This window comes from Drosophila takahashii, chromosome 2L, assembly GCF_030179915.1.
Source record: "Drosophila takahashii strain IR98-3 E-12201 chromosome 2L, DtakHiC1v2, whole genome shotgun sequence".
NCBI lineage: Eukaryota > Metazoa > Arthropoda > Insecta > Diptera > Drosophilidae > Drosophila > Drosophila takahashii.
Genome location: NC_091678.1, coordinates 1,984,622 through 2,004,585, shown reverse-complemented (window position 1 = coordinate 2,004,585; position 19,964 = coordinate 1,984,622). Strand labels below are relative to the sequence as shown.

The following is a 19,964-nucleotide window of genomic DNA, read 5'->3' as shown; positions in this document are numbered from 1 at the left end:
TTTTGAGCTTCTGTTTATGTTTTTCTGTGTGTGTGTACTGCTGCTTGGCTTAATATTTTTAAAGGGGGCATCTTAAAGATTTCACATGAATAACTAAAATCTATAAATTTTTGATTTCAATTTGCCAAAAAAATAAGAGAGAGAAAGAAAAAACAAGAGCACACTAAGTAAAAAATATTATTTTGCCAAGGCAAAATGCCAATAAGTTACAAGCAGCCGAAAAACTTGAGAGTTTTTGGCTTCGATGAAGGATGATATATAAGTGGGAAGAAAATCGAGGAAAACGGGGGGAGAGTTTCTGCAACAGACGAAGGTGCCACAACAACAACAAATATAACAACAACTGGGGGGAGCTGGAAAATTCGAAAAAGTCAAACGTTGGGGAGAAGAAAGGGAGGAAAATGATGGGGAAAAACGGAAGGGTGTAGAAAATTTCATAAAAAACTTCAATGAAAAGTTTATTTTTTGTTCGCTCTCTTGTTGTTGCTGTAAAAGTTTTCCGAAAAATTCTTATTTAAACTCCGCTTAAATTGCAATAAAGTCGAGTTGAAGAGAGTTTGATGGACAGTTCGTATCAATAATTTAAGGCTCAGAAAATGTAATATTGATATAAACATTATTTAAAACAAAATAGATTTTTTTCAACAAAATCCCAAGCCCAAAAGCCTACATTTTATACCAGATACTTGTGATATTGATCAATCAAATTTTAATTGTTAGTATTAAGCTGCCATTAATTAAAATCGTCTATTAAATATGGCTAGAAAATATTGTTGATAATTAAAAAAAATAAAATAGCTGAGACAACTAACGATTTCATAAAATTATCCATTTAAATGTCAATTATTTCCCTATAATATTTGTGACAAATTTAATTGCTGTCATATCAGGTTTACTTTTCCATAAAAAATATCGTTGTTAACCAGTTATCAATTGTAATTAGTTGACAATTGACCTACAGCTCCGATACGCACTGTAGTCTGAAGCTGTAGAGTTCTATATTAAAACAAAAGTCTCCGAACAAAAAGTTAAAAATAAAAATAGAAAAAATGGAAAGCAACAATAGAGGTAAAAAATAAAGTTGGCATATTGAAAAATGCAAGGAGCAAAAACAGGGGAGAAGAGTTTTTTGTTGTTAGAAATAGAAAAAGCTGACAAACTGAATTTGATGCACACCAACAATAACATTCAGAATTACAACAACAAATAAAGTTAAGTCCTCAACAAGGAATCAACAATATAAATAGCAACAACAAAAACTGACTGCACAGAGAAAAATCTAAATTGATTTTTAAGAAATGGAACCGAAACCAAGAAAGTTTTTTACACACATTTATTATTATTGCATTGTATAGCAAAAAAATTGTATTCAGTATAAAATTTCTTAGAGAATTTTATTAAACTCATTCAAAAATCTCTTTTATTTCTCTCTGTGCACTGCTATGGGTAACTTTGGAATTGACTTACGAAAATCGATGGTTTCGGCACTGGCATCCAATTGTCCATGCTCCACTTCCGCTTCCGCTGCGGTCCAATCGCTACTTCCGTCGCCGCCGCCCTCCAAATTGACCTCCAAACTCGATCCCATTTTCGGCGAGTGTAGGAATGCCTCGCGAATGCGCTTCTGACCCATCAAGCGGCTGAGGACGCGAACTCGACTGTTCCGCCTTTCGGCCAGGGCCACGCCCACTCCGCCGCCGCCCCCTGCGACGCCCATCCGCACCAGACTGGCGCCACCTGGCGGTGACTTTTCATCGGTGTTCGCCGACCGATTTTGCGAATTCCCCATTTTGTTGTTGTTGTTGTGGTCGTGCTGCAAAAGAAGTTTACAAAAATCAATTAAAAAACTTTTCAATCAGTCGCATTGTTTGCTTCGGGTTTTCAACAATTTTTTCTTCCCACATTTTTACGAGATTTACTCTATGAATTCGTGGAGGTTTCGCAAAGTGGGTGGCGGAATTTCAATGAGCGAAAGAAATGGATGATTTAAAAAAGGTTTATTACAATTTTAAAATTTTTATATTTGTGGTATGTTATCTACGTATGCAATTTGTGTATTGTTAAATAGCGGATTCCGTTAAACTGAATTTTTAAAGTATTTATTGGTATTATTAAAAATTGTAAATTGAGGGTAAATAAAGTAGACAAATGGTTTGAAAAATATTTTTATATCTCCCAGCTTTTATATTATTTTAAAAATAAAAAAACAAATTAAATATTTAAAAACAATATCGAGTACTTGCTTATAATTTTATACCACAATAAAATCTAATTTAAAAGCGCACTTTTTATTCGTTTAACCACACAACTAATTTTCTCCTATTTTTTGTCTACAGTAAATTTTCGAGAGGTAAAAACTTTTTTGTTGCGAAATTGTTGCAGAAATATGAAATGAATTAGTTGCACAGGTAGCTGAAGGGGTCTGCGATGGCTGACAAAAAGTTTCTACTTTAGTTGTTTGATTTCTAAAGGCAAGTTCATTTGCTGGGGTTGCTCGACAGTTCTTTGCGGCCGATTCTGCGTTGCTGTGTGTCAATATAGTCGAATAGGACCCGAGGCCATCGAAATTGCAGCTGCATCTGAATGGGAAATCGTTGTTCTCCCTCCGATTCCGCTCCTTATTTTCCTCGCCTCTCGCCCCACGCCCCACTCAATTGTAAATTGAACTTTTACTTTTTAGCAAATTTGGTCGAGAAATTTTCAAACGATAATGATCATTAGGAGAGAGATTTTTGGTTATTCTCACAAAAGGTCGGGGGATAACCTTTGTTGGACATCTGTCAGGTGGTCGATTCGGGGAAAGTTTACTGCCTGCATTAAAATCCATTTGCATTTTTGCCAAAGTTTCCGACTTCAAGGTTTGCGAAATTATTTTCAACAATTACAAATTTAAGGTGACGTTAAAATTTAAGTGGCATATATATATATGGGCACTTCCAAAATGTCGCTCGGGACATTTGCACACCTTTAAAGTTGAAAAAAAAGTGTAAATCAATGGATTTTAATTTTAATTATGGGCTTTTCTTTTCCTCTTCCCAAGCTCTATTTTTGGTAAAAATCTTGATTTTTTACCACTTTTAGTTTTTAAGATATCGGTAAAAAACTGCCGTATTCGCTCGGGACAAAATAGAAGTGGATTTCGGGGAAGTTCATACCACACCAGAAATTAACGAATTCTGATGGAATATTTGAATGCGATTTTTTTAGAATGTTGTTCAAACATGTCGCTGTGGAATGCTTTTGGTTTTACTCAAAAATTCTTTGCCGTTTTTTTTTTATGCAGTTTCAACCACATTCGCTCGGGACATTTTTTCCGACTGTTTTGTAAAGCGGATTTCTTTACCTCTATCTCTCAATTGCTGGATGTTTAACTTAAACTTAATAGTTTATCATGTGAATGAAGCATTCAGTACAGAAAAATGTCACATATTAGCATTCCTATAGGATAAATTAACAACAGAAGACAGGTCCAAAAAATAACAAAAAAATAGCCAAAACACTGATTTTTGCGTATTGGTTTGGTTTGTCATAAAAATAATCAAACTATACTCCAAATTTGTAGTTAAGCTCAGTATCCAACTAATTAGAAAGTAATATCGGGGCAAAATCATGTGGAAATATATTTTATTCAAGTTTCAAGGTTTTTGGCTTGGTGGACTTTTTTTTGGAAGTGCCCATATATATTATAATATATTATTCTTTTAGAAAAAAAAAGAATGCATTTAAAGTTACAATAACTTCACTCAAAAGTCTTATTTCCCTTGAAATTATTTATCAAATACTTACTTTAAGTATTTTAAAGATTTTTACCACTGCTTTTTTTGCATTGAGTAAAATGGAAAATTTGTCATTTGATGTGTGCAAATCGATTTTAAGGCGGAATTTGTATTTTCCTTGAACAAAATTGCTGCTATAAATGGCACTACCTATTTTTTTTATTTACCTCCCACCTTATTATTTATCTATATCTCATATAGGTTTTTCCGTTTCCAGTCGCAATATTTTCTTATCTTTTCCTACACCCAAATATATATATTTGTTCACGTTTGTTGGCTATCTCGATAAAAATACCTTGGTTATTTTTTGTAATAGGTATATCAATCAAGTTCAATGACTTAATATTTCGCACTCTATACAAATGCACAACTTTTATTAATCACAGAGAAAAAAAAAGACTTTCGAGAGCGGAATCGAAAGGTAGACGAAGAAATATTCTGTGAACTCACGGCTCTCTCATAAATCACAATAAAAACAAATTAGGAAATTTTTATCGGACGGAGCCAAAAAAGCCACCTTGTTTTTATTAGGCCTCGAAAAATGGTCGGCTAATTGAAATACTCGGAGGGGCAAGGGGAAAAAGGGAGAGGTGTTAAAAATTGTTCGCCAAAATTAATTGGCAGCAATAAATTGCTGGCTGTTGTCCGCCCACGTGACTCATTTTCAGTTGCTGGTACCTTATTTGATGTCCTTTTCGCTCTAAGGATAATGGGTGGAGAAAGTCCATGAATTTCAACACCCTTAAATTTAATTACCAGCTATTTTAAAAATAATTTTAAGAATAAATTCAAAAGTTTTTTTTATTTATTTTATTTTTTTATATTTATTTACGTTATTTTCTAATTATTCTTAATAATATTCTTAGATATTTTAAAAATATTTTGAATTTGAAAATCATGTTTTGTAATTCTTGGTTGCATTTTTACCTTTTATACTTTTTTTAGAATATTGAAAATATAGGACTTTAATCTAAAAAATATTTAAGATAATTATAAAATTATATTTAACAACCAAATTATGAAAATAATTAACTTTTTAAATATTCCCAAAAGTAATTACTGTTATACGGTGTTTAAGAGTGTTTGCCGCCCAGCTTTCAAATGTTTGTTGTCCTTCACACAAATCAGTATTCAATTATAAAAAAAAGTAAAAAGCATGAAGTGTAATGAGGGGAAAAGTGGAGGGGTAAGTGAGAAGAGGCCTTTCCAAAGGAAAGCAAGCGAAACACATTTTCTTAATTGTGTCAAAAGCGCAATTTTGTGCAATTTGTGTGAAATGAAAGCGAAAGTAAGGCCCGCAAAAGTACGTATATATATATGAAGGTAACGCAAAAGCTTACGCATCTAAAACTCACACCCACCAGTTGAAAAGGGAGGGCAGTACGGGCGATTCTCCCTCTCTTTTTTCCGGAGCAATTTGCTGGACAAATCTGCTTTCTTTTTTTATTATTGTAGTTGTGTTTTCCTTTACGGGCGCGGCAAACTTAAATTTCTCTCTTTCACTCGCTTTTTCTATATTGTTATTTTGATTGTGTTGCGGGGATTTTTCTTCTGTTTTTCTCTTTTTTTCGTTTTGTGCTAATGCGTTAGGTTCGTGAGGTTTTCTATTTCCGCACTTGTGTTTCACTTGAAATTCCACTGATTATTGTTGCGATCTGACAATATCCGTTTCCTCGTCGAATTTCTGGCTTTTCTTTGGCTCATTATACTATTATATACACTATTTAATGGCAAAATGCAGGGAAAAGCAAGGAAAATGCAACTGCAGCTGTCAGATGAAGTGTCACAACAAATCGGCAGCCGAAGGGAAAACCGAGCGCAAATCAGCTGACTCACGGTCCTAGGACAACAAATAAACCGTGGCGAAATACGAAGCACCAGCGGGAAAAATCGATGGCACACTGACTGAGGGAGCTCCGGCGAAAACCGAGAACCTGTCTCCGCGAGAGAGAGAGAAAAGTCCGAGAACCCCATCGTATCCATAGTATTTCGGAGGAGAGGCCCCGAGAACTCAGCCTGATAACAGCTGAGCGCCTGTGTTATGCTTTTGTTTATTACTTTTCGGTTTTTGGCAAGGGTTGTGGGCATTTCGGACCAAAAAATACCCTGCTCTAATAGGTGGGCATATGGAGAAAAAATATAAAATATTTATAAAACAATTATAAAAAGAAAAAGAAAGATATTCGGATATTATACCATGCATTGGGCGTGGTTTTATGTATTTTATATATTTAAAAAATATAGAGTTAACCAGAAGATTTTTTATTACTTTTATGAAAAAATGTATAATTAATTAAACTAAATAAAATATATAAATTAAAATTTATATATAAATTTGAAATTTTGAACATCTCCAGAGACATTGTAGCTTTTAATTTTATTAAGCCGGCAAAATTCTGTCAGAAATTTAAAAGTAATTTCCTTTGTTTCACCTTAAAAAATTCCAACTTACTAAATAAAATAAATCTATGAAAAAGCAAAGAAATATTTAAAATTAAATGGGAAAATGTGCACAAAAAACAAAAAAATTCTAAATAATTTGTTTTAAGTTTTTTCATTAGAAAACTAACAAATTTTCATTTTATTAAGTATAAAATTAACTTTAAATCGGAAAAACTCTGTAAAAACTTATAAAAAACGTAGATCTTTAGTTTTAACTGGCTTTACACAATTTTAGATCTTATTCCCCTTTGTTACGAGCAGCATCAGTCGCCCTCCATTAGTCACTTTGCTCGGTGATTTCAATTGCGATAGAGAGATACCCTTAATTGTAGCTCACATCTCGGTCAGGCAAATCGAATCCGGCGGCTCATTAGCATCGCCGGGAATTGGGGACTTAATTTCGGGGTTACGATATCGGGGCACGTCGCCATGAGTCATTGTCCGTGGACACAATCAACCGACTCGCAAATCGCACACGGATATACAACAGTGGAGCCCCCACAAATACAAATGCGACTGGTCCCCGGACAATTGCAATTGTGATTTTATGAGCTTTTCCGGGCAAGCTTCTGTGGGGGGCTTTGAGCATCGATAGCCCGGCTTCTGTCGCTGTTTATCCGTGGAATACACAGAGAAAAAATCACTACCCTTTGGGTCATTGAGAATATTAAAATGACCTAACAATATTTTATAAATGGAAATAAAAGCATCATATTTAAATTGATATGTATTTAATAAAAAATACCTAAAAATTATTTAGAATGTTTAGTGAACTGTGATATACACAAAATATTATCCCAGTTCCTGAGATATTTAAAAAATATTTAAAAAACAAATTATTGGTTTACAGAATATTAAGGAAAACTTTTAAATATTAAACGAATTTCCATCTAAAAATGTCTAGAATTTTGTTTCAGTGCACCAATGCTTATCAAGCCCACCTCTCTCATTTTCAGTTCACCATTTCTCTTTTCAACCTTTGGGGCAGTGCGAATAAACGGACTTTGCATACATAAAAATACAATTCAATTACTCATTTATAAATGCGACAATAAAATGTTTAGCTCGGCTTGAATGAATGATTAAGGAGGGGAGTTTTAAAGAGGAGGTTTTTCCCCATCTCAAACGATGATGTAACTTTTCGAATGGTACTTACTTTATTTGTTGTTATTGTTGGTTTTGATGCACAATAGATATAAAACAATAAAAAAGGGTGGTATCGTCATAAATAAGCTTTAATTTTAGGCAGAAAATTATATTTGTTTTAAAAATTAAAAAATTATTGTAGCCCTTCGAATACCTTTATAAAATAATTCTAGGTCGTACTTAATACCCAACTTTAATTAGAGCATTTAAATCGCATTATTCTTTATCTTTGCTTTTGTTTTTTGTTTGTGTGCTATTTTATTTTTCTTCGCTCGGGCGTTAATTTTTTGCGACTTTTCGCACATTTCTTGTTTGTTTTTTGTGGGTCATGAACATGTGTGTGAATTAAGTGTTGTTGTTGCCAAAGTGGATACACAGGAAAAAATGTATTTGACGTAAAAAAAATTAAAACAATACTTTAATGGATTGGATTTTATTTATCTTGTAAAATATGAAAGTAATTTAAATAAAAATATATATTTTTCACATTATTACTTCTTGAAATGATATCCAGCATGTAAATATATTTTCTTTATATACATATAAATAAAATTTACTTAGATATGATTTTTTTCTGTGCACCATATATCGCATATGTAGCTGCTGCTGCTCAGCTGATAAGCCGTTTATTGCTGCCTGGCACTGTGATAAGAAACACGGACTTACCGATGGACAAATGGACTGAATGACTGAATGACAACTGGACGTACAAACTTTGCCGGGGGTCACGTTCTCGCAATCGGATTAGATTTATGCATTTCGTAACTCATTAGCCGACTCAGATGCGATTTGCTTCACTAACGAAGGGAGAATTGAGAATCACAACTACGGCAAAGCCTTTTTAATTAGCTCATGAAAGATTTCCCAATTTAATTGGACTTAATGCATGCTGGGGAAAATGGGAAGATGCGGGAGATGGCAAAATGTGCCACGCAAAGTTCGCTCCTTGAAATGTTGCAACTTGGATCTGGGGTTTTGGGACTAGCTGGGATTTTAATTAATTTTACACGACATCTTCGGTGTGCGGAGGCCCTGGGAATGCATTTTGACACATTGTTTGACAAATTGCCAGACGCCGGGGACACACAGATACTCTCGCACACACCGCCAACAAAAGATACACCCCAAAGGATCCGGAAAAAGTCACCGAAGACAGGGGGACTGGCAGGTAACGGAATCATCAAAGCTAAACTTGACGCACAAGTTTAGTGCCAAAAGGCAACGAAAAGATGTCGGCAAAGATCCGCAGGCGGTGATCAAAAAAGGGGTCTTAAATATAAGGATACTTTTATTTATTATTATTTATTTCTGCAAAGTTTAAAAAAGGGAAACGCTTTTTACACACCACATTTACAGAATAATTTAATAAGTCCATAATGCTTAAATTTTATAATATACGAATAATAATACGAATAATGTACGAATGTACATCCATTTAATATAAAAACTGTTGTGTTCGTCACAACAAAAAAACGAAAAATTGCAAATGGAATTAATTAGTCACAACTCGAAACTGATAATAATTATAACAATATCCGGAAAGTCAAGACGTTCCAAAACTAAGTTGTGGGACATCAATATATATATATGTATATATATATATATCTTTATATATATAGGTCCTTCCCGGCACCCCAAAATTGAATTTTGATTAAATGTTTTTCGGAATTTTGTATGTGAAATAATACTTTTTGTGTTTGGTTTGACGAACACTATCAAAATAAAACTTCATTAACAAAAAAATGACGATTCAGATGGCCGGTTTTCCCGAGAATGACTCACCTTGATAAACTTTTCTGGAAATTTTGGTGAACGCGCTTTGCAGCGCAACTGAAGGATCCTATAAAGTCACCAAATAATTCCAAAATCAGTTCATTCCAAACATTGGACTGCAGCAGTTTTAAGCTCCTAAAATGTCAAACTCAGTCATTTTTATTTGCTTTGCCATTTTTGCAATCAGTTTGTGTGGAGTGGCAAGATCTCAGTACGAATCGGAGGAGAGTTTTTCAGGACCACTAGGACTTCATGCTATAAATTCCCTGAACGTGAACAACATTTACCGGACTGTAATAGACCTAGCTAAAAAATTGGATGTGATAGAAGGATCGATTTCAAACCAGATTAAAGACCTTCAAAATCAACAGACGAAGTCATTGCAGATACAGAAAAGAACAGAAGCGGCACTGACCGGGATCAAGATGCAGCAGTTAGAGATGGAAGAAGGTTTGGAAATTGATGTACTTAAAATAAGAGAACAAATATCCATTTTGCGGGATCGTAAAATGCCGACGTACAAGTCGATCGGAACTAGACAGTTTCTGATCGTAGAGCACATAACGTTACGTTGGACCGCTGCGAAACTATACTGTGAATCCCGTGGTGGCACTCTAGCATCAATACAAAGCCGCAAGGAACTGAATGCCGTTAGTGCTAAGTTAGGTAAAGATAACCGTTACTGGCTGGGAACCAACGATAGGGAAATAGAGGGCACGTTCGTTTCCGAAGCCTCTAGGAAACCATATCTGAAGTGGCGTACTGGTAAACCGAAAACCGATCCGAAATATGACTGCGTCTACATGAAAAACGGCGAAATGGATACTACGAAATGTAATAGAGCTCATTATTTTATTTGCCAAAAAGATGAATAGTAAATAGGTTATCTTATGCATACAATACAATACAATACAACCAAATACTAACAACGATCTTTAAAATATAAGAGAAATATGAATAATATATATTTGTAAACTTTTGTGTTCAATTGTGGGCGTAAGATCGCAACCCCAATGAATAAGAATGATTAGAAATATTCAACAAATATGTTTTGACGATTTAAATCTAATTACTTATATTATATAGTTATAGAAATATAGAAATAGTTATACAAAGTTATTTAAATATCCACATTAAATGCATATTAACCGTTATAAATTTGAAAAATAAATAAATAATTCTGTTTTTGAAATGAAGCAATTGCCAAGCCTTTTCCTATGTGAAATTTGTTTATTGGTAAGTTAGTGCTCTGAGAAATAATATTGAGTGTATGTATGTGGCAGACTTAAAAATCGCTGTACTCAACTTCTTATTTTACTTGTGCTGTATTAAAGTGTCTTATTGTAACTATGCGAATAACAAATATTAAAATGTTAATATACAAGCGGAACTTACAAAGTTTCTTTAACCAAAAACGTATGAAAAAATACAAAACCGCATGCCGCAAAAAATTTCTGATTGCTGAAAATATAGTTTAAAAAGTACTTGCTGAGAAATGCGAATTTCATAAAGAGCAACTTTAGTAGTATCCTAAATGCTTATGATAAAGGTTTATCCATTTTGTCTTGCATGGCACAGATTGAAAAACCAAACCCAACAATTGAGTACTTCTTCTTATTTCAAGAAAGCTTAATTCTTAAACCAGCATTCCTAATCTGAGAACAAATTGGGGCAAATCAAGTATTAAATGTACTTGATCGTACAATTAATTATGCTTGAATTAAATATGAATTCTATTTTTAGGAAATACGTATTTACCACAACGTAAAGCTGATAATAAATTATCACATCCGGAAACACATAGAAATATAATGTGAATGTATTTATATATTATAGTTCGGTAAGAATTTTGCGGAACTTGTGGTAAGCGCTTAGCAGCGCAACTGAAAGCTCTTCCAAAGTCACCCAATAATTCCAAAATCAGTTCGTCGTAAACATTCGACTGGATCTGTTTTAAGCTCTTAAAATGTCAAACTCAGTAATTTATATTTGCCTTGCGATTTTGGCATTCAACTTGTGTGAAGTGGCAAGATCCCAGGACGAATCGCAGGACAGTTGTTCGGTTTGCATACTCAAGGATGCCCCCACCCAGTGTGGGTCCTTTGTTCATGCGGCCCTGCATCCACTGTACGATGACGTAGACAATATTAACCAGCATTTGAAAAATCAAGCTGATAAATTGAAAGAGATCGAAGGACAATTTGCAGCACTACAGAAAAGTATAGAAGCCAAGGCGACTTCCTTGCAGAATACAATTAAAAACACAGTTCAAGAAGAGCTCAAGGTGATGTTAAATCATATTAAGGGCCTTCAAAGTCAACAGACGAAATCCTTGGAGATACAGCTAAAAACAGAAGCGGGACTGACCAGGATCGAGAAGCAGCAGTTAATGGAAGTAAAGATGGAAGAAGGCTTGGAAATTGATGCTTTTAAAATAAGAGAAGAGATATCCTTTTTGCGGGATCATAAACGGCCGACGTATAAATCGATCGGATCTAGACAGTTTCTGATCGTTGACCATATATCGTTACGTTGGACCGCTGCAAAAACCTACTGTGATTTCCGTGGTGGTACTCTAGCATCAATAGAAAGCCAAGAGGAACTGAATGCCATTAGTGCGAAGATAGATAAAGACACTCATTACTGGCTGGGATACAATGATAGGGAAAAAAAGGGCACGTTCGTTTCCGTTGCCTCTGGGAAACCGTACCTGAAGTGGGGTACTAAGGAACCAAAAACCGGTCCACAAAATAATTGCGTCTTCTTGAAAAACGGTGTAATGGGTACTTGGAAGTGTAATAGAGTTTATTATGTTATTTGTCAAAAAGATGAATAGTAAATAGGTTATCTTTTGCATTCAATACAATACAATATTTATGCGCGGATCCACGGAGGTTATTCAACAAAAAATTTGTTCTGAAACTCTTCCATATCCAAATTCTGGATCCCCAAGTGACAATTATACAACGAACTTAAAAATGTTAAAAAAAAATAAACAATTAATATTTGTAAAATTTTGTATTCATTGTGGAAAAGTATGTTTAAAAATATTAATTACAAATGTTTTCACGATCTTAACCTAATTACTTATATTAAAATATAATCACTACCTTATTAGAATAATTATCCGATGTTATTTAACTATCCACATTAAATATTACAATTTATAAATTTGAAAATTAAATAAATCATTATGGTTTCAAAATGAAGCAATTACGACGTCTTTTCATGTGTGAAATGTTGAAATGATTTCAAAAATGATTTGGGCCCTTGTATATTTTTAAGTTTTAATAAATTATATCAACGAACTCGCATTTTAAATTGATTAACAGAGTAGCGGATACTTTAAAATTCCTGCACTCGACTTCTTCTTTTGTTTTACTTACTTATTTTTCTTCTGTTTGCTGGGAAATGGAGGGAAACTGGAGAAAGATTGTTTAAAGAAACCATTATGATAACAGCTTATGATAAGTGCTAAACAACCTTATCGAAGGGCGCGTTTAATTTGTTACTTATCAAGTACATACATACATCAAGTAATTCTGAACCCTATAAGGATTGTAGGTAGTAACCCTTACAGATAAGCAGCCCACATGGATCTGACGGATAATGTTATTCCAGAAGATTATACAGTGGGTATAAATGCTAGATTAAAATAAGAATCTCATGTCGCCGTTCTAAGCAAGTATTCTGAAAAATCAGTTACTATTTTGAACTCAACGAATGTACCATTTGTACTTATTCCCCATTCACCCAAGAAAAATTTGAATTAGTTCAGCGGAAGCATTCGGTTTGAGCACTTCTAGGCTCTTAAAATGACAAATTCAGTAATTTTTCTTTGGTTTGCCCTTCTTGCATTCGATTTGTGCGGCTCGGCAAAATCTCAGGATGGTTGTTCAGTTTGCGTACTCAAGGATGGCCCAACTCAGTGTGGGCCTTTTGTTCATGCGGCCCTACATCCACTGTACGACGACTTAGACAACATTCACCAGCACTTGAAAAACCAAGCCAACAAACTGGAAACGATCGAACGACAACTGGCTGATCTGCAGAACAAAAACCAAAACAACCACATTCCACAAAACTTGATGGAGATACTACAACAGATCAAAGACCAGCAGTCAGCGATCCAGGCGAATGTGAAAGACAAGGCAACCGACTTGCAGAACAATTTACTGAAAACGATCAATGATCAGCACTCTACAATCCAGGCAATTGTGAAGCACAAGACAAGCGACCTGCAGAACAATTTACTAAAAAGGATCAATGATCAGCAGTCTGCCATAGAGAGGGAAATGCAAGTCCAGACGAAATCCTTGCAGGCAACAGATGAAAGATTGTGTCGTTTTATTAAGATGTGGAGAAGGTATCATTAATATACGCTGATAGAAAAATGCAAAGTGAATAGGACAGATAACAGTGTGAAATTAATAATAATAGTAGGCGAAAACGATGAGTGCCATGCGCGGATCCACGGTGGGTGATATGGGTGATATATCACCCCCTACTCGGGTGAACAATTAAAGGAATTTTGGTATTCAAAAAGTATGCAACAAAAAATTTGTTCTGATATCACCACCCACAACAAAGTCATAGATCCGCCACTGATGAGTGTATTATAGAAAATGACAGTGCTGGTATATCAGTAAACTTAATTGTAATGCACTTACGGTTATTATTTGACAGGGTAATAATATTAATAATTATTAAAGTTCGACTTATACAGTTTTATTATAAAAATCCATGTAATACATTTGAACCTAAGAATAATCATTAAATAAATCATTAAAAAATCTGCAACCCAATTGATGCCTTTGTGTAAGAAAATATTTGAGCATCGAAAACTGATTTGGGAAAATTTTAAAAATAAAAGTTTCCCCCTTTTTCGTGCGCCCATGTCACCCATACGCAGGTGCAGTGAACACAACTATGTTGCACTAACTGCGCTTTCTGGCAGTGCGCAAAATGTCGCCGCAACAGGGCGTATGAACAACGTCTGAGCCAAGCACAAATAGCAACAATGGCAACAACAATCATCATCTGGCCGGGGCATCCAATACGCTCCAGGGGCACTGTTGTGTTCGTCACAACAAAATTGTAACGAAAAATTGCAAATGGAATTAATTAGTCACAACTCGAAACTGATAATAATTATACAAATATCCGGAAAGTCAAGACGTTCCAAAACTAAGTTGTGGGACATCAATATATATATATATATAGCATGAATATATATATATATATATATCTTTATATATATAGGTCCTTCCCGGCACCCCAAAATTGAATTTCGATGAAATGTTTTTCGGAATTTTGTATGTGAAATAATACTTTTTGTGTTTGGTTTGACGAACACTATCAAAATAAAACTTCATTAACAAAAAAATGACCATTCAGATGACCGGTTTTCCCGAGAATGACTCACCTTGATAAACTTTTCTGGAAATTTTGGTGACGCGCTTTGCAGCGCAACTGAAGGCTCCTATAAAGTCACCAAATAATTCCAAAATCAGTTCATTCCAAACATTGGATTGCAGCAGTTTTAAGCTCCTAAAATGTCAAACTCAGTCATTTTTATTTGCATTTTTGCAATCAGTTTGTGTGGAGTGGCAAGATCTCAGTACGAATCGGAGGAGAGTTTTTCAGGACCTCTAGGACTTCATGCTATAAATTCCCTGAACGTGAACAACATTTACCGCACTGTAATAGACCTAGCTAAAAAGTTGGATGTGTTAGAAGGATCGATTTCAAACCAGATTAAAGGCCTTCAAAATCAACAGACGAAGTCCTTGCAGATACAGAAAAGTACAGAAGCGGCACTGACCGGGATCAAGATGCAGCAGTTAGAGATGGAAGAAGGTTTGGAAATTGATGCACTTAAAATAAGAGAACAGATATCCTTTTTGCGGGATCATAAACGGCCGACGTATAAATCGATCGGATCTAGACAGTTTCTGATCGTAGAGCACATTTCGTTACGTTGGATCGCTGCAAAACTCTACTGTGAATCCCGTGGTGGCACTCTAGCATCAATACAAAGCCGCAAGGAAGTGAATGCCGTTAGTGTGAAGTTAGGTAAAGATAACCGTTACTGGCTGGGAACCAACGATAGGTTCGTTTCCGAAGCCTCTGGGAAACCATATCTGAAGTGGCGTACTGGTAAACCAAAAACCGATCCGAAATATGACTGCGTCTACATGAAAAACGGCGTAATGGATACTACGAAATGTAATAGAGCTCATTATTTTATTTGCCAAAAAGATGAATAGTAAATAGGTTATCTTATGCATACAATACAATACAATAAAATATTATGAGCTCGCTCACAACCAAATACTAACAACGATCTTTAAAATATATGAGAAATATGAATAATATATTTTTGTAAACTTTTGTGTTCATTTGTGGGCGTAAGATCGCAACCCCAATGAATAAGAATGTTTATAGAATGAAATATAGAAATAGTTATACAAAGTTATTTAAATATCCACATTAAATGCATATTAACCGTTATAAATTTGAAAAATAAAGAAATAATTCTGTTTTTGAAATGAAGCAACTGCGAAGCCTTTTCCTTTGTGAAATTGGTTTATTGGTAAGTTAGTGCTCTGAGAAATAATTTCAGTGTGTGTGTGTGTGTGTGGCAGACTTAAAAATGCTTGAACTCGACTTCTTCTTTTCTTGTTCTGAATTAAAGGGTCTTATTTTTTTGATTTTGATACCCCATTAAAGTCGTACCCAACTATTTGAATAAGAAATATTAAAATATTAATATACAAGCGGTACTTACAAAGTTTCTTTAACCAAGACGAATGAAAAAAACATAAAACCGCATGCCGCAAAAAATTTCGGATTGCTAAAAATATAGTTTAAGAAGTACTTGCTGAGAAATGCGAATTTCATAAAGAGAAACTTTAGTAGTATCCTAAATGCTTATGATAAAGGTTTATCCATCTTGTCTTGCGTGGCACAGATTGAAAACCCAAACCCAACTATTGACTACTCCTTCTTATTTCAAGAAAGCTTCATTCTTAACCCAGCGTTCCTAATCTGAGAACAAATTGGGGCAAATCAAGTATCAAATGAACTTGAACGTACAATTAATTATACCCTTGCAGAGGGTATTATGATTTCAGTCAGAAGTTTGCAACGCAGTGAAGGAGACATTTCCGACCCCATAAAGTATATATATTCTTGATCAGCATCACAAGACGAGTCGATCTAGCCATGTCTGTCTGTCCGTCTGTCCGTCTGTCCGTCCGTCTGTCCGTCCGTTTCTACGCAAACTAGTCTCTCAGTTTTAAAGCTATCGGGATGAAACTTTCGTAAAAGTCGTATTTCTATTGCAGGTAGTATATATGTCGGAACCAACCGGATCGGACAACTATATCTTATAGCTCCCATAGGAAGGATCAAAAAAAAAAAACGTAAAAAAAATCTAGCTCCGGCGTTTTTTGGAATTTTACCTTCTACTCTTGGGAATATTTTTTTTTATATATTTCTGAATTTCGGTTTTTTTGTTTTTTAAATCGAATCACTATATCATATAGCTGCCATAGGAACGGTCGAAAAATTAAATGGAAATTAATGGGAAAAAAATTATATCTTTGTTGGTTTTTATTATATTCCCTTCTACTCTGGGATATGATTATTTTGAAATATTTCCGAATTTCGATTTTAATTTTTAAAAGATCGAACTATTATATCATATAGCTGTGATAGAAACGATCGAAAAATTAATGTGAAATAATAAGAAATTTAACATTTTTGTGATTTGTAAATTAATAGAATGATCTGCAAGGGTATATAAGCTTCGGCTTGCCGAAGCTAGCTTTCTTTCTTGTTATGCTTGAATTAAATATGAATTCTAATTTTAGGAAATACTTATTTACCACAACGTAAAGCTGATAATAAATTATCACATCCGGAAACACATACACACAAAAAAATTTGCTTGGTAAAATTGACCAACAAAGATAGTTACGTAACTATTAAAATAGTGTAATTTGCATTTATCCCCACCGGCCCCAACAGCTACAAATTTCGAAATTTTTTCTTTCTCCGCTCTCTCTCCCAATCCGTTTGATTTTCTGAAAGTCTAGGTATGAAATCCTGTTAGTTTTTGCGATAACTTCCGATTGGTCAGACCATCACAGCATATTTTCAATTCTGCGGCTATATAATAGTAGTCACCTTCGCACACTCTTCTGGTGCTCTTCGTCACTACGTGGACTGCCGTTCACAGTGATAGGTTACTTCAAAATCGCTGCACTCGACCAAACCTTTGTTAAGCTTATGACAAAGGCTAAACAATCTTATCGAAGGTCCCTTTAAAATTATTACTTCTCAGGTACATTGGAATTTACGACCCCTGCTCATGTTAATGTGAAATGTAAAACAAAACCCTATAAGGGTGGTAGGTAGTAAAATCCTTAGAGATAAGCAGGCCACCGATCCTTAAAGATAATATACCTACACTGCACAGAAGTTGTGCTGGTTTCATTGGTAAATACTAGATAAGAATAAGAATCTCATGTCGATGTCCTAAGAGAGGATTTGTAAAAATAACGTCAGTTTTTATTTTGAACCCAACAGGTTCGGTTGTTTAATTTGTACTGATTCCCTCATTCAGCTAGGAAAAATTAGAGTCAGTTGAGTGGAAGCATTTGACTTAGGCACTTCAAGGCTCTTAAAATGTAAAATTCAATAATTTACCTTTGGATTGCCCTTCTTGCATTCAATTTGTGTGTTTCGGCAAGACCTCGGGATGAATCGAAGGATGGTGGTTCAGGTTGCGTACTCATTCGTACTCTTGGCCCAACTCATTTACAACTCGTAGACAACATTCACCAGCACTTAAAAAACCAAACCAACGAACTGAAAACGATCGAAGGACAACTGGCAAATCTGCAGAACGAAAACAAAAACTTCATGGAGATACTACGACAGATCAAGGACCAGCAGTCAGCGATCCAGGCAAATGTAAAAGACGAGGCAACCGACTACGAGAACATTTCCATGGAGATCATCACAGCGTGATAGTTAGGGCAAAGGAAGCCTAATGGCAATTATAAAAGATTTATATTGACTTATGCAGTTTAATAATAAAAATCCATGTAATACATTTGAACCTAAGAATAATCATGAAATGTATTTTATAATTAAATAAAATAAAACCTGCAACAAAATTGGAGCATTTTTAATGCGCTTATCATTTTTTGGCAAGCAAGCTTTGTAAGAAAACATTTCGTCTTTCGAAAACTGGGTTAGCTTTTCGTGCGCCCCTGTCACCCATACGCAGGTGCAGTGAACACAACTATGTTGCACTAACTGCGCTTTCTGGCAGTGCGCAAAATGTCGCCGCAACAGGGCGTATGAACAACGTCTGAGCCAAGCACAAATAGCAACAATGGCAACAACAATCATCATCTGGCCGGGGCATCCAATACGCTCCAGGGGCAGCTAAAACTGCAGCCCCCCTTTGGCCAAGTTCTTAACCCCCTTTCGATGCTCCTGTATGACAAAGTCAGATATGGTCAATAAAAAGCAATGCGACAATGAGAAAACGCCAGCGATTGGAACACTGCTGCGATGTGGGTGCACTGAGAAAAATCTTAGTTTTTGACAATATTTCAAAGTTTTTTTTGCATCTAACAATTTAAAAATTCTATGATTGAGCAGAAAAACGTAAAAAAGAGGAATTTGTATGATTTTATATTTAAGTATGTTTTTATTTAAAAAGATCGATAGACTTTTCCAAAAAATTATTTTATACATAAATTAGTTTTGTCGTTTATTAAATATTTTTTAATATCACCTTAGGCTTTCAAAGTTTTTAAAATTTTAAAAATGTATAAAATGTAATGTAAAAGATATTCTTTTTCACTGTGTTGCTATTTTGGGTTTTGTCAGGTGGGAGATACTACGGTAGCCTTGGCTTAAGGACAGCAGATGGCGCTGCAGTGCACCGGCGGCTGTTGGCCTAGAGATGATAGCGTGAAATTGCACGGAATTGGCTAAAAGGGGTCAAAAACGTGGGCGGAGGAGCAAATTGTTCCGCGGATTGGGAGCCTAATGGAAGGCGTGTTTTGTGATGAGCTGGCATAAGAAGGATGGATGGAAAAGCTAGTAACAACTTGTTTTTTAAAGACAATTAATCATTTAGCTTTTGATTTTTGACAACGGTACCAGTAAAATAATTAAATTCTCAAAAAGTGAATGTTATTTCTCGATCCAATAGCAACCACCTCCCATTGCAGGCAGCCCAAGGATATTCACATTCTGGGGGCGTGTCCTTTGGCTATCCAACGATTCGTTGAAAATCGTTAAAGCAAACCTTGAATGCGGAATGAAAGCTGATCCCTCAGCTCTACAAAATTGACTTTCACAATTTGATTTTGCGTGTGCCACGAAAAATTAGCAGAAATGCAACCGCAATTTTGCAGAGACCACTTTTAGGGCTCTCCCAAAAATTATCGCACAAGTTTGACCAAAAAAAAAAAAAGAAGAAATTTCCGTGTTGCGACGAAATGAAAATTATTTTAAATTATATCCCTGCCAACCCACCACCACCACAACCACAGGTTAGCCCAAAAATGCCAGAGACAGGTTACCAAAATGTATCTTGGTTGGTGCGAAAACACATTTTGGACATTTTGTAGATACAAGTGGGTCTAGTTTTTATTTGCATTGAGTTAATTTCAGCTGTGAAAACTATTTTCAAAATGGTGAATGGGTGGAGATCAAAATGTAAGCAATACAATCAGGGGCGCTACAGATATCACTGGGGTACTTAAGTCATTTATAAAGGTGACTAAAAATAGGCAA

The 19,964-nt window shown here is 35.0% G+C and overlaps 1 protein-coding gene across 4 annotated transcripts in view; it reads right to left on the bottom strand.

Annotated features, from left to right (window-relative positions):
* The window catches only part of capu (formin protein cappuccino), a 53,417-nt gene that overhangs the window by 25,272 nt on the left and 8,181 nt on the right, over positions 1–19,964 (bottom strand). For all 4 annotated transcript variants that reach the window (XM_017157597.3, XM_070211857.1, XM_017157599.3 and 1 more), the window contains exon 2: positions 1,468–1,813. In XM_017157597.3, coding sequence (XP_017013086.2) covers positions 1,468–1,813 — 346 coding nt within the window. The remainder of the gene's footprint in view (positions 1–1,467; positions 1,814–19,964) is intronic.